The sequence below is a fragment of the Diplotaxodon limnothrissa genome, linkage group LG6 (genome assembly GCF_057381915.1).
Source record: "Diplotaxodon limnothrissa isolate DT_005_m linkage group LG6, D_limnothrissa_male_GT1.1, whole genome shotgun sequence".
Lineage (NCBI taxonomy): Eukaryota > Metazoa > Chordata > Actinopteri > Cichliformes > Cichlidae > Diplotaxodon > Diplotaxodon limnothrissa.
The window spans coordinates 34,595,985-34,609,164 of NC_140601.1; the positions used below are offsets into that span (position 1 = coordinate 34,595,985).

At 38.6% G+C, this 13,180-nt stretch overlaps 1 protein-coding gene across 2 annotated transcripts in view; it reads left to right on the top strand.

Moving 5' to 3' along the window:
* LOC146631030 (UDP-glucuronosyltransferase 2A2-like) overlaps positions 1-13,180 on the top strand; it is a 17,044-nt gene continuing 3,864 nt past the window's right edge. For both annotated transcript variants that reach the window (XM_085355096.1, XM_085355097.1), the window contains exons 1-6: positions 1-289; positions 10,969-11,449; positions 11,570-11,718; positions 11,803-11,934; positions 12,136-12,223; positions 12,941-13,160. In XM_085355096.1, the coding sequence (XP_085211222.1) occupies positions 38-289; positions 10,969-11,449; positions 11,570-11,718; positions 11,803-11,934; positions 12,136-12,223; positions 12,941-13,160 (1,322 nt within the window). In that variant the 5' untranslated portion in view covers positions 1-37. The remainder of the gene's footprint in view (positions 290-10,968; positions 11,450-11,569; positions 11,719-11,802; positions 11,935-12,135; positions 12,224-12,940; positions 13,161-13,180) is intronic.

Sequence of the window (13,180 nt, forward strand, 5' to 3'; positions counted from 1 at the left end):
TCTCACACACTGGGGATCTTTTTGTGTTTCACACACGATGCAGGTTCCCACGTATCCTCTTCTTCTTCTTCCCCTCTCCCTCCTGCTCCTTCATTCTGTCGCTCCAGTACACGGAGGCCATGCTCTGGTTTTTCCGGGAGAGTTCAGCCATTGGTTGAACATGCGGACCATCATAGAAGAGCTGGTAAAGAAAAACCACTCGGTCACCATCCTAGTGCCCGATGCATCGCCTACTGTCAACTACAACAACAGCCGCGACGCCGCCAAGTTCAACTTCCTGGTTTTCAAGGTAACACTGGCGGTTATACAGCGTGTTTGTAGCCTGACAGAGAACAGAAAGAAAAGTAAAGAGACTCAGATTGATCAGAAAAACAGAATAAACTCTTCAGAACTGAAAGACACAATCCAGGGCTTCAGATCTTACTCGGTTTCAGATTTTCCGAGGAAACCCAGATAACAAGCAGTAGTTCTTACGTGACGTCAGAGCTACCTGGCGATGTAGTAGTAATGACATTAGAATAACACAGATTTTTAAAATTAGCCCATACAAAATAGTAGGGCAAGTTAGCTTAAACAGAAGGAGAAAAGTATGCTTTTCTTAGACAACACAATATCTGAGAAAATATTACATTTTCATGTCATAATTTTCAGAATTTTCCTTCCATAAAGCTAGCTAGCTATATTAGCAATGATGCTATAAAGTTGTTAGCTAGGGTGTACCCCCCACCCCTCGCCCTATGGCTCCAGCCTCACACCCGTGACCCTGATGAGGATAAGCGAAAAAGAATGGCTGGCTATAAAGTATGGAACTCCAAAGTGTTCAAAATTAAATAAATAAATAGGTCAAGATGAAATAAATAACTATGTGAATAAATAAGACACAGATATGTAATGTGAGAATGATATTGTGAAATAATGGAACACATTTTGAAAACAATGCTCATTATTGTGAAACATATTACATTCTGCTATATAAATTTTCTTATTATTGTGAAATATTATTTCATGGTCATTATTTTTCACAATAACAGAGATTATTCCTGAGGCATTTTATTTATTTCCAGCCGTTTTTAGTCCAAAATGACCTTTTTTCAAAGTCAGTCTTTATTTCAAAATCCCGTTTTTCCCGATGGTCTATTTATTTCATAATGCGACTTTTCAGCAGAATGACTTTGTCTGTCAATCAAGAAAGACAGGGCGGAGCCAGTTGTGTGATTGGTTGCTCCTTTACTCAGACATAAGTAATAGCACATGAATTGTCGATTTAGGTTTAATGGTGCAATGCATCTCCTATGCAGCTGGCGGCACTATGCAGCTCAAAATAAACTTAAGGCACCGACAAATGCAAAACACTGGGCGCGAATAACGTTACAGGTGTATCAATTCTTGTGAAGGGCATGGCTGCAGGAAACAAGTCCGTTTCTGAGTTACTCAGAGAACTTGCTAACCGCTTAGATTGAACGTCTTCACCTCAGTCTGCGTATTGCAGCAGTGTACTGGAGATGAAGTGGTCCCTGGTCCAAGTTCTCATCACAACCGCACAGTGTTAACGTTAGCAAATGCTAACGCTATCACAGCTAGCTCCACTCCACGAAACGCTGTTCAGGGTAAGTAACGATATGTTATTATTGCTTGGTTAGTCTGTCTGTCTGGCAAAAATGAGCTTTTTAATCAGTTTAGTCACAGATTTTTTTTAATACTGTTTTTTATCATAGCAAAGAATTCTATAAATTAGGTAAGAGAAAATAATTGTCTTCTGGGTTAATGTCTGTATTACTATTTACATTGTTGTAGGTAATAGTTATTCATGACTGTTTTAAAGTGGCTTATCTTCTGTGCTAATATGGAAGACAAGTAATCTATGTGAAAGAAAAGAAAGCAATTTTAGTTCAACGTAGTGATTTTGTAAGTGGGTATAATTTGAAAATGCTTTTACTAGTACAGTGGATGTTCTTTAAATATTTAACATTTAAAGTGTGTGTCACTTTACAGACTCCAACTTCAGTTTTGGTTTGGTCTCACCGTTGTAGGTCATAACACAAACAAGTCGTCAAGTCAAGCAGCTGAGGAAAGGGCTTAAGGAAACCATGGTATGGCCGCTTCTGACAGAAAGATCAGACATCATTCCTCCTTTCTTACCAAGGGAATCAGAGACTGCTCCCTGTTGTGAGGTAAGGTCAGGTCACATCTTTTAACATCTGAATAGTAAAGCTATTTGGTTAATTTATGAAGGATGAACATTAATTGTTGACACAAAACACCAATATACTGTTTTGTATGCGTGGGTTAGTTGAACAGCTGGGTTACATTTAATAAAAATACACCTAATGTTGCTGATGCTCTTAAGACTACAAGATAAGTAAAGCTATAAAATGACTGTGGCCTGCCACAGAAGATGAAGATGAGGAAGAAGAGGAATGCTCTCGAGGATAAATGCAGAGTGGCAGGTTACCTTCGGTCCTTCATTGAAAATGGTAAGTCTGCTGCGATAGGTATTTTGCCATTGGTTTTCTCTGATTACACTTTGGTAAATTACATACAGTCCAGTGATCTTGGGTCATTAACAAAGTACACTATAGTAGAGCTGGGCGATATGAGATTTTTTCATATCACGATATTTATTTTTATTTATTTTTTTATAAAAAGGACAAGAGCGGTGAGGTCTATCGCAATAGTTTAATTTTTCTATTGAGAAAAAGTTATTTCGCAATACATATCGTTATCGTTCTATCGCCCAGCTCTACGCTATAGTATAATTTTGTTTTGTTATTTGCTCCATGCAATACATAAGAGTGGTGGCATTATCAGTTGCACTAGAATTGTATGTAGACTACTTTTAGCTTTGTTAACATAAAAATATCTATAAAAGCTACAACAGCAATTTGAGTGGGGCAAAAATGTCTGGTGCCCTGTATGTAAGTGGTCATCTTTTATGGTATTTCTCCATAAAAGATTCAAAATAATGAATATAGGATGTCATTATAGTTTAAAACAATCTTCTGTTGCAGCATCTTGTGCACAACAAAAAGCCCTCATCAAGTTTTGGACAGGATGGGAAGTCTTGCCGAGAAATGACTGTGGAAGTGGTCAACAGCAATCTTCCAAAGTCTTCCACCGGTTTTGAAGTACTACGTCTTCCTGCACACTACTGTACCTATGAGTCATTTCTAATGGACATTCAGGTGTGTCTCAACTCTACTGACTCAGGTTTTGGTCTGGTTTACGATTGATTCCATAACCACATGGTAAAATTAGACCATTTCTTCTTTCTTGCATCACATTACTGTACTCGGTGTTCAAAGAAACGGACAATCTAGTGAGTTCTAGTTCTTTTTAATACACTTGACAGTGAAAAATACAGAGTACAGGTGTGTATTTATGGCTTTTTTAATATAAACTGATGAAGAGTTCAGATATCAAAATCAGTTGTTCACTGTACATTATAAATTACACAATATGTTTTGTTTATACTCGCTACTGATACAAAAAAAATTTCTAGAAAAAATTATTTGAATTAAGATGTTACACTACTCTACTGTGTTCATTGTATTAAATCTGCTCAGAGTTGACATGTACTGTATATCCAACCAAGAAATGAATATCATTAAAGTGACAGCTGTATAAAACAAATCCTGTTTTATAGCCACTCACTGTTTTGTTGAAAATGAAATTGGTTATGCTGTTTTGAGTCAGTATTAGCTACAAAGCTGTAGAAATTAAAAAAAAAAAAAAAAAATCCTCCTGACATAGAAACTGATTAAATGTAATAATGTCTTTCTACAAGTGATTTTGAAGTATTGGTAGCACAGCAGGGTCTTGTTCATTCAGTGCATCTGGGAGCTGAATCTCAGGAATGGTGATCTCATTTGATGGGCGGCGATTATGTTGTCCTGTCCAGTCCACACCATAATCCTCATCAACCTGAAAGAGCATGCACATGTTTTAAATCTAAACTGAAGAGGTGTTTCCTGCAGCTGTTCCTAGATGGACTTATTGAGTCTGCCAGGGCCTATGTGAGTTGCTTAGGCATTGGCTACCAACTAATTATTCATTCACCCATTCTAGGTCAGGATTGGTTCTCTTCAGGTATAACAAATTTAACTTTGTTTAAAGTATTGCCATCTATACCTGACAGGTGGGATAAAAGAGAATGGCTTGGGAGGCGCACAGCAAATCTCAAAGTTTTCCAATTAATGCTGAAAGAACCAAGGATGTAAATGTATTCTTGTTTTAGCTTTACCGAAGACACCAGAGAAAGTATATCTATAATGCTGCTGAAATAGACAAAACCATTTCAATAAACTCGCTATTTAACATCAACCTTGTTATGCGTTATCAGAGAACAATCAACTGCAAACAGCAATGAAACATTCAACTATGTACTATTTAAAGCACTAATGACCCTGTTGTCTAACAAGATGTGATAAGTAAGTAGACTGTGGAAAGCTGGTGGGTCTACTCTCTGTGTAAAAGGTTCCTACAGGCTCCACTGACCCCAGTCTCCGAGTTAACACACTAACAGCTAACACTGCTAAACGTGTCTCAACGCCGAGATGGCGCCGATAGCTTTAGCCGTAGCTGCCCCACTTAGTTTAGACAGTAACAAAAAAAAGTAAGCGATAATAATTCATTGTCAAACGTCATAATTAAGGTCAACATCTAAACAATGCTGTGTACAGAATCACACAGGTGCTCAATTACAGCATAAACTTACCTTAGACCATCCTCCGTCATTTTCCTCCTAATTGTGCTCGGAGACACAGAAAATGTATCGGCAATTACCCCGATGGTTATCCCGGACAGCACTAAAGTCCTGAGTGCTGCACCGGGATTTCTAGACGTGGACGGCCAACATTTGAAGACTGTTCTTCCTCGGCGTATTCCAAACGAACACGGTGCTGAATTGATCTTAAACCTTTGACAATGCTGTCATCGATGCGAACATCTTGAAGAGCAATTATCATCCCAAGCATTTCAGAAACATCTAAACGACTCAAAACAGTATCTACAGGTAAATGATCCCTCTCTATCTGATTTGCTTAAATGAGCAGAACTGGCTGAAGTTCACACCAGTCCGCCATCCTCCGTGACTTTTGACCTAGCACGCTGTTGCTAGCTGCAGTAGCCGTCCGCGGAGCCGGTATCCAGGAAAACTAGTCGATGGTAAACGATAAGCCAATAGGTGCAAAGGTCCAGCCCACTTACATTGATTGACAGACAAAGTCATTCTGCTGAAAAGTCGCATTATGAAATAAATAGACCATCGGGAAAAACGGGATTTTGAAATAAAGACTGACTTTGAAAAAAGGTCATTTTGGACTAAAAACGGCTGGAAATAAATAAAATGCCTCAGGAATAATCTCTGTTATTGTGAAAAATAATGACCATGAAATAATATTTCACAATAATAAGTAAATTTATATAGCAGAATGCAATATATTTCACAATAATGAGCATTTTTTTCAAAATGTGTTCCATTATTTCACAATATCATTCTCACATTACATATCTGTGTCTTATTTATTCACATAGTTATTTATTTCATCTTGACCTATTTATTTATTTAATTTTGAACACTTTGGAGTTCCATAATAAAGTTGCTTCAAAATGTTATTTTCTAACTACGTTTTTATTATTTTACAATTACGCACTTTGTACCGTAATTTACACGGTGTTATCGATATTTGTAATCAACAGCCTTGAAATGTAGAGCCAACCCTGCTAGTTTCTTAGGATTTTAAATAAACAGTTTAAACTTATTGATGCTGCACACAGGTGTCTATCATATTATTTTCTTTGACTTTAATAATGAAAAGGTTACACACAGCACTGCTCAGAGGCAAAAGCTAGTAATACTTGGACAATGGGTAACTTTAAACTTGTGTTCTTCTACACATCTGACAGGTCAGCTGTTAGACACAAGTACTAGTAGTGGAACGATTGAAATAAAGCAGCAGTTCTTTAGATTAATTCTCAGGGCTCTTTCATTAAAACAAACCTAACACTCAGATAATTAGAGTATTTTAACTGTATTATAGGGGTGGAATTGTGAAGGTGAAATTTTATTGGAATTTGCGAGAAACGTCTGGGGGATAATGTGTAAGTAATTAGTATGTATTTGAATTTTATGTTCTCCCTCTTTTTATTAACATCTTTTCATTGTCTTATTTCAGATTCCAGTTAAGCACAGTAAGATAAACAAGTCCTTAAAACAAGTCCTTAAAATATCCTTTGTTATAAAAGTCTGAACTTGCACAACACTACTAGTAAGTAAGTAAGTAAAGTTTATTTATTAAGCGCTTTTCACAGACAGGCAGTCACAAAACACTGTACACAAAGATTAAAATAAACAGTACAATCAATAGACATTATACACAATGTAAGAGGTTAAATGTAAATAATGTAAAGAATATAAAATACGTAGATCAACAAAAGGCTTGTTTGAATAGAAAAGTTTTTAACTGGTTTTTAAAAGCACTCATACTGGAATTACATTGGTCAACGAGGTGCAACCTTAGGTCAATGCTGGCGTGGAGTCGGGGGTTTCAGACATTTGTCACTCAGTTGCACACAAGCCACCAGTTAAAAGAAATGGCAGGGACTATTAGCTGAGTTTAGAAGTCAGTGAGACTTCTGTATCACTGGACAGAGCTCACGACTGCTGTACATCAGCTGTTGATTCACATCATACTGATACTGATGGTGGTGCTGAAGCTCCAACTACTGAGTTCCTAATAACAAGTTTAAAATACTGTGCTTCAACATTTTCAGTCTCTTTAGTGGCACTGACTGCAGTCTTGGGCATTTTGCATGTGTTTCACCCAGAATTACCCAAAGATGGATGGTAGGGATAAAACATGGATGGTGGGGAATACCATCATTTTGGTTTGGATACAGCTGGTGGACTCTTTAGGCCTTTAGATAACTCTCAGGATTTCCTTATGAAAATTAAATTTCTTGCACAAGCTTCACTTGTTTTTAGAACAAACTGTGAAAAGGTTTTCAGAAAAGCTTCATGTAAAGATGTCACAACTGAAAAAAGGACACAGATTACTGCACCTGCATTATGATGCACTTGTGGCTCAGATAGGCCATTCAGAACAATACAGAAAGGTAGTAACTGAAAAGTGCACCCTGTCTTAAGGAGTACAATTTGTAGATGGCACTGCTGAAACATGCTAATACTTTTCTGAAGGTTTTGTTATAACAAGTCTTACTTCCAGTACCCCCAGAATTGGATGCTACCGAGTGTGGCGGTTGAACTGCAGGCTTGGTGTAACAAAGCTCCAAAACCTTACTAGGAAATATCCTTTATGCCCTGACAGCACAACATTGATTGCCATCCTTGTCAAACATTAATCTTTTTTTTTTTTTATCAAGCTCTAAAGCCAGTTAATGAACTCATTATTTATTCTTTTCCCCCTAGTTATCATAGACAGGATAACTTAAAAAAACAAAAAAACATGAAGTGGTTCATTATGCAGGTCAGTATTAGTGACACAGAAATTGTTCCTAGCTCCTGGATAACTACAGAGGAGCTTTCATGACCCCCATATCCTCCTCGAGAAACATCCAAAGTCCACGCTGCAATGAAGAGGACAATGATCCCAACGAGTCATGGCAAATGTATGAACCAGTCAGAATTCTCATAAGCCATGGTGATTATTATCAGCATAGGTGTTATAATATTTTAATATAACAGCTGTTTTGGGTGACTTATGGTCTTCAAAGGTACAGTGGGATGCAAAAGTTTGGGCAACCTTGTTAATAGTCATTATTTTCCTGTATAAATCGTTGGTTGTTACAATAAAAAATGTCAGTTAAATATATCATATAGGAGACACACACAGTGATATCTGAGAAGTGAAATGAAGTTTATTGGATTTACAGAAAGTGTGCAATAATTGTTTAAACAAAATCAGGCAGGTGCATAAATTTGGGCACTATTGTCATTTTGTTGATTCCAAAACCTTTAGAACTAATTATTGGAACTCAAATTGGCTTGGTAAGCTCAGTGACCCCTGACCTACATACACAGGTGAATCCAGTAATGAGAAACAGTATTTAAGGGGGTCAATTGTAAATTTCCCTCTTTTAATTTTCTCTGAAGAGTAGCAACATGGGGGTCTCAAAACAACTCTCAAATGACCTGAAGACAAAGATTGTTCACCATCATGGTTTAGGGGAAGGATACAGAAAGCTGCTCCGAGATTTAAGCCGTCTGTTTCCACAGTTAGGAACATACTGAGAAAATGGAAGACCACAGGCTCAGTTCAAGTTCAGGCTCGAAGTGGCAGACCAAGAAAAATCTCGGAGAGACAGAAGCAACGAATGGTGAGAACAGTCAGAGTTAACCCACAGACCAGCACCAAAGACCGACAACATCATCTTGCAGCAGATGGAGTAACTGTGCATCGTTCTACCATTCGGCGCACTTTACACAAGGAGATGCTGCATGCGAGAGTGATGCAGAGGAAGCCTTTTCTCCGCCCACAGCACAAACAGAGCAGCTTGAAGTATGCTAAAGCACATTTGGATAAGCCAGCTTCATTCTGGAATCAGGTGCTGTGGACTGATGAAACTAAAATTGAGTTATTTGGTCATAACAAAGGGGCGTTATGCATGGAGGAAAAAGAACACAGCATTCAAAGAAAAACACCTGCTACCTACAGTAAAATATGGTGGTGGTTCCATCATGCTGTGGGGCTGTGTGGCCAGTGCAGGGACTGGGAATCTTGTCAAAGTTGAGGGACACATGGATTCCACTCAGTATCAGCAGAATCTGGAGACCATAGTCCAGGAATCTGTGACAAAGCTGAAGCTGCGCCGGGGCTGGATCTTTCAACAAGACAACGATCCGAAACACTGCTCAAAATCCACTAAGGCATTCATGCAGAGGAACAAGTACAACGTTCTGGAATGGCCTTCTCAGTCCCCAGACCTGAATATTATTGAAAATCTGTGGTGTGAGTTAAAGAGAGCTGTCTATGCTCGGACGCCATCAAACCTGAATGAACTAGAGATGTTTTGTAAAGAGGAATGGTCCAAAATACCTTCAACCACAATCCAGACTCTCATTGGAACCTAGAGGAAGTGTTTAGAGGCTGTAATTTCTGCAAAAGGCGGATCTACTAAATATTGATTTCATTTCTTCTTTTTTTTTTTTTTGTGGTGCCCAAATTTATGCACCTGCCTGATTTTGTTTAAACAATTATTGCACACTTCCTGTAAATCCAATAAACTTCATTTCACTTCTCATATCACTGTGTGTCTCCTATATGATATATTTAACTGACATTTTTTATTGTAACAACCAACGATTTATACAGGAAAATAATGACTATTAACAAGGTTGCCCAGACTTTTGCATCCCACTGTATCTATCCCAAAGGTATTTGAAAATGAGTTTTATCACAATTTCATTATAATTTTTACCACTAAAACACAAATTAAGATTAATCACTAACTTCAGTTTTCTCAATTATTCTTTTATTTTGACTCTTTTTAGATTCTAGAAACTTTGTGAGGCAACTTTTAAAGTCCTAAAATGTTGTATTTTGACATTTTACATAGGATGTTATTCATAAGTGAACAAGAGAAACTTGTATGCAATTTTAGCAGATGGAACTACTTAAACGTCTCAAGCCAGTATTTCTCAGTTTTCTTATTCTTGTCAACAGATGGTGCCTTACAAAAACTGATAATCATGGTGACAGAGCTGACAAGAGAAGCAAGGGACCTCCATCAAGAGTTCAAAGGCTTCTGTCAGTCCTGCTCCACTGAACCTGTTGATGCTGAGGTTTTGCCTCACAGTTAGGATGCAGTGGACAGTTTGGTTAAACTGCTTAATGATGATCTGCTGCTGTATGTACATACAGCAGCAGATCATCATTGGAAGATCCAATAAGAGGAGGTGAAAGCCATTTCATTGCAATATTTTGGTTAATTCTTATCACCCTGGAATATAGTGAACAGGTTAACAAAGTAATGCCGCAATTTGTTCCTTGTACCTTCTGTTAAACTGTGGCACTCCAGCACTACAGCACGTGGGCCAGTCTCTCTTTTCTTCTCTAAAGGCTGTCTGCCTTTCATGATAATATGCCTAGTAGTGTGTCGACTTTCTCCCTGCTAAAGAGTTTTGGCTAGAGGCTATCATCTGAGTTCAGATGAGCCTCTCTTTCTTGTGCTTTTGATTTTTTATTTTAGATGGCCTAACTCAGCAGGTGGGGGTAAATTGAGTTTCTGAATTTTCCTTTGCCCAGGCAGTGCTCCAGATTGGCTGGGTGGTGCAGGACGCCAGATATCCACCTCCATCCTGGTGTAAACAAAAAACAGGGAATTTAAAGTAATATTTTAAAGAAAATAATGTTTTTATAAAATAAACTTTTTTCTTAAGTGATGCAAAGATCTTCATTGTCATTTTTATATTAGATAAACCCTTATGCTTAAAAATATTTAAAAACTGTTAAATTGTAACAGAATGGTTTACAGATAATGTTTATCCTTTTTTTACATGATGCATAATATTTTTTCCCACAGGTTTAAATAATTTGCAGTGGTTTGATACTGATTGAAATACCTGCAAAGTCCTGTTTTAATCCTGATTTCCTTGTTGGTTCAATGTTAAATGTAAAAATGTGATGAAAAATGTCAGATTTCAGCATTGAATAAATTAAAATAATGTTGATAATCTGATATTGATTTAACATTATTTCAGTGAATGTTCACTACCATGGAAGCCTCCTGATATAGGACCTCAGTCTTATTTATTTTTTTCTGTTTTCATTATTTGTTTGTGCTTGTCTTTGAACTCACAACACACCCTTACTAGGCGATAACTGATACTGCTGAGCAGTGTGTTGTCTTCCATCAGATCCCTATGAGGAATCAAAAGAACTGTGAAGTGTTGATATTTAACAAGAATCAATAACTTGATCAGGGGGTTTTGTTTTGTTTTTTTCCCTGCAGGTGCCATACAGCAAGGAGGAATATTTGAGCCCCATTGAGGAATTCATCCACTTCTCCATGCACGACCCCTCAATGCTGCAAGTGGCCATGAAGCTGATCGACTTCATGGGGCGGAGCTTGGACTTCGGGAGGCAGCAGTGTGACGGGATTCTAAAGAACGATCAGTTGATGGCAACTCTGCGGGATGCCGCTTTCGACGTCGTCCTACTTGACTCCTTGGTAATGTGTGGCGACCTGGTGGCTGATGTGCTCGGCGTGCCGCTCGTCATCTCGCTACGCTTGAGCTTAGGCAGTGTTTTTGAGCGTCACTGTGGCCACGCTGTGTTTCTGCCGTCTTATGTCCCGGTAGCTCCTGTGCTGTACAACGACCACATGACGTTCACGGAGAGACTAATCAACTTGGTGACATATGTGGCGTCATCAGTGCTAACCGAACTGGGCTGGAAGCTGACGATGGATAAATACTACAGTGAGATTAAAGGTCAGAGGTGAAATCATACTGATGTCATCGTCTGTCTGAATTCATGAGGCATAAGGAATAAAAGTAAACTAATCCAAGCTTTTATTTTGAAGTCATACTCCTTATTTGCTGTATAAACAGGAACTCCCACCAGTGTGTGTGAGACTCTGGGGAAGGCTGACGTGTGGCTCATCAGGACGTTCTGGGACATCGATACGCCACGGCCAACCCCACCCAACTTCAAACACGTGGGTGGTCTGAACTGCAGACCCGCCAATCAGCTGCCAGAGGTGTGGACTCTGATCATTGACAGTACTTGTATTCTGAAATGACACAGTTAAATGATGATGTAATGATGATGTCACACCTTACAGGACCTGGAGGCTTTTGTGCAGAGTTCAGGTGATCCTGGTGTAGTCGTTGTTTCTTTTGGCTCCATGGTACCCAATCTGACGATGGAGCGCACCAACGTCATCGCCACCGCCTTAGGACGAATCCCTCAGAAGGTCAGGGCACTCACAGGCAAACAGAATATGGGTTATCATATCACTGCATCCATTGCAGAATGAATGTATTTAAAGCATTTAAGCATTGAAAAAGTGCTAGTACGAATGGATGAATGAGGAAAGCTCAGTAAAGTGCTTTGAGTGCAAGAACTTTACCTGTTTGTTGGTTCTTTGAACCAATGAGTATATCATTCCTTTCAGGTGATTTGGCGTCACCGTGGTGAAGCTCCACCTGCACTTGCGCCAAACATAAAGATTTCTGATTGGATCCCTCAGAACGATCTGCTCGGTGTGACTCATTTATGTTATTATAGGATTGTATGGAAGGGGGTTTTTGTTTTTTAAATTGAAAAGGTGATTAGAAACTGATTTTATTGTGGTGTTTAAAATGAATAAAAAATGTTTTTAAAAAGAGAAATGAATTAAAATAATTCTAATCAAATTTTTTTAAGTTTCAGACTTGTGACCTTGCTTTTGTGTTGTGGGCGTGTAACCAGGGGGAGGGACAGGGCGTAGACTAATGATAGACAGCTCCTGTGTCACATTTGTTGCAAATTAAAGACGCCATAATACATTTTTAAACATATGTATATTAACATGGTACAAACATTCACCTGTTAATATATTCCATCATAGAATAATCAGAAATAGTGTTTACCTGTTGGCTGCTGTCAGCCTGGGAAGTGGTGGCCATCTTCAACCAAACTGCTAATTTATAAATTGTCAAACATCAGTCTGTGCCCCGCCTCTTCCTCTTGATACACGCCCACAACAAAATAATTCATTTGTTTTCTGAAACACATTTAAAAAAAAAAAAAAAATTTAAATAGCAAAACTTGAATTTCAGTTTCAAAGCACTTCTTCAGTCAAAGCGAACCTTTTCACCTTGATTTAGCTCAGTGTGATTTCAAAAGAAAAGCCTAACACGGCCTATTTTTTCCAACATTTTCAAAAATATTTGTTAGGTTCTTTCACAGTTACAGTTTTGTTTATTTCCCCCCCTCAGGTCACCCGAAGACACGAGCATTCGTGACTCATGGCGGCACTAACGGTCTGTACGAAGCTGTGTTTCACGGCGTGCCTCTGGTCGGCTTGCCGGTGTTTGGCGATCAGTCTTATAATCTTAACCGTATGAGCCACCTCGGCACTGCCATCGTCCTCGACTTCAACAAAGTGACAGCCGAGGAGCTGGCAGAAGCACTGCATGCCATCGTCAACCAGCCAAGGTAAGGGTGATTATACTGTG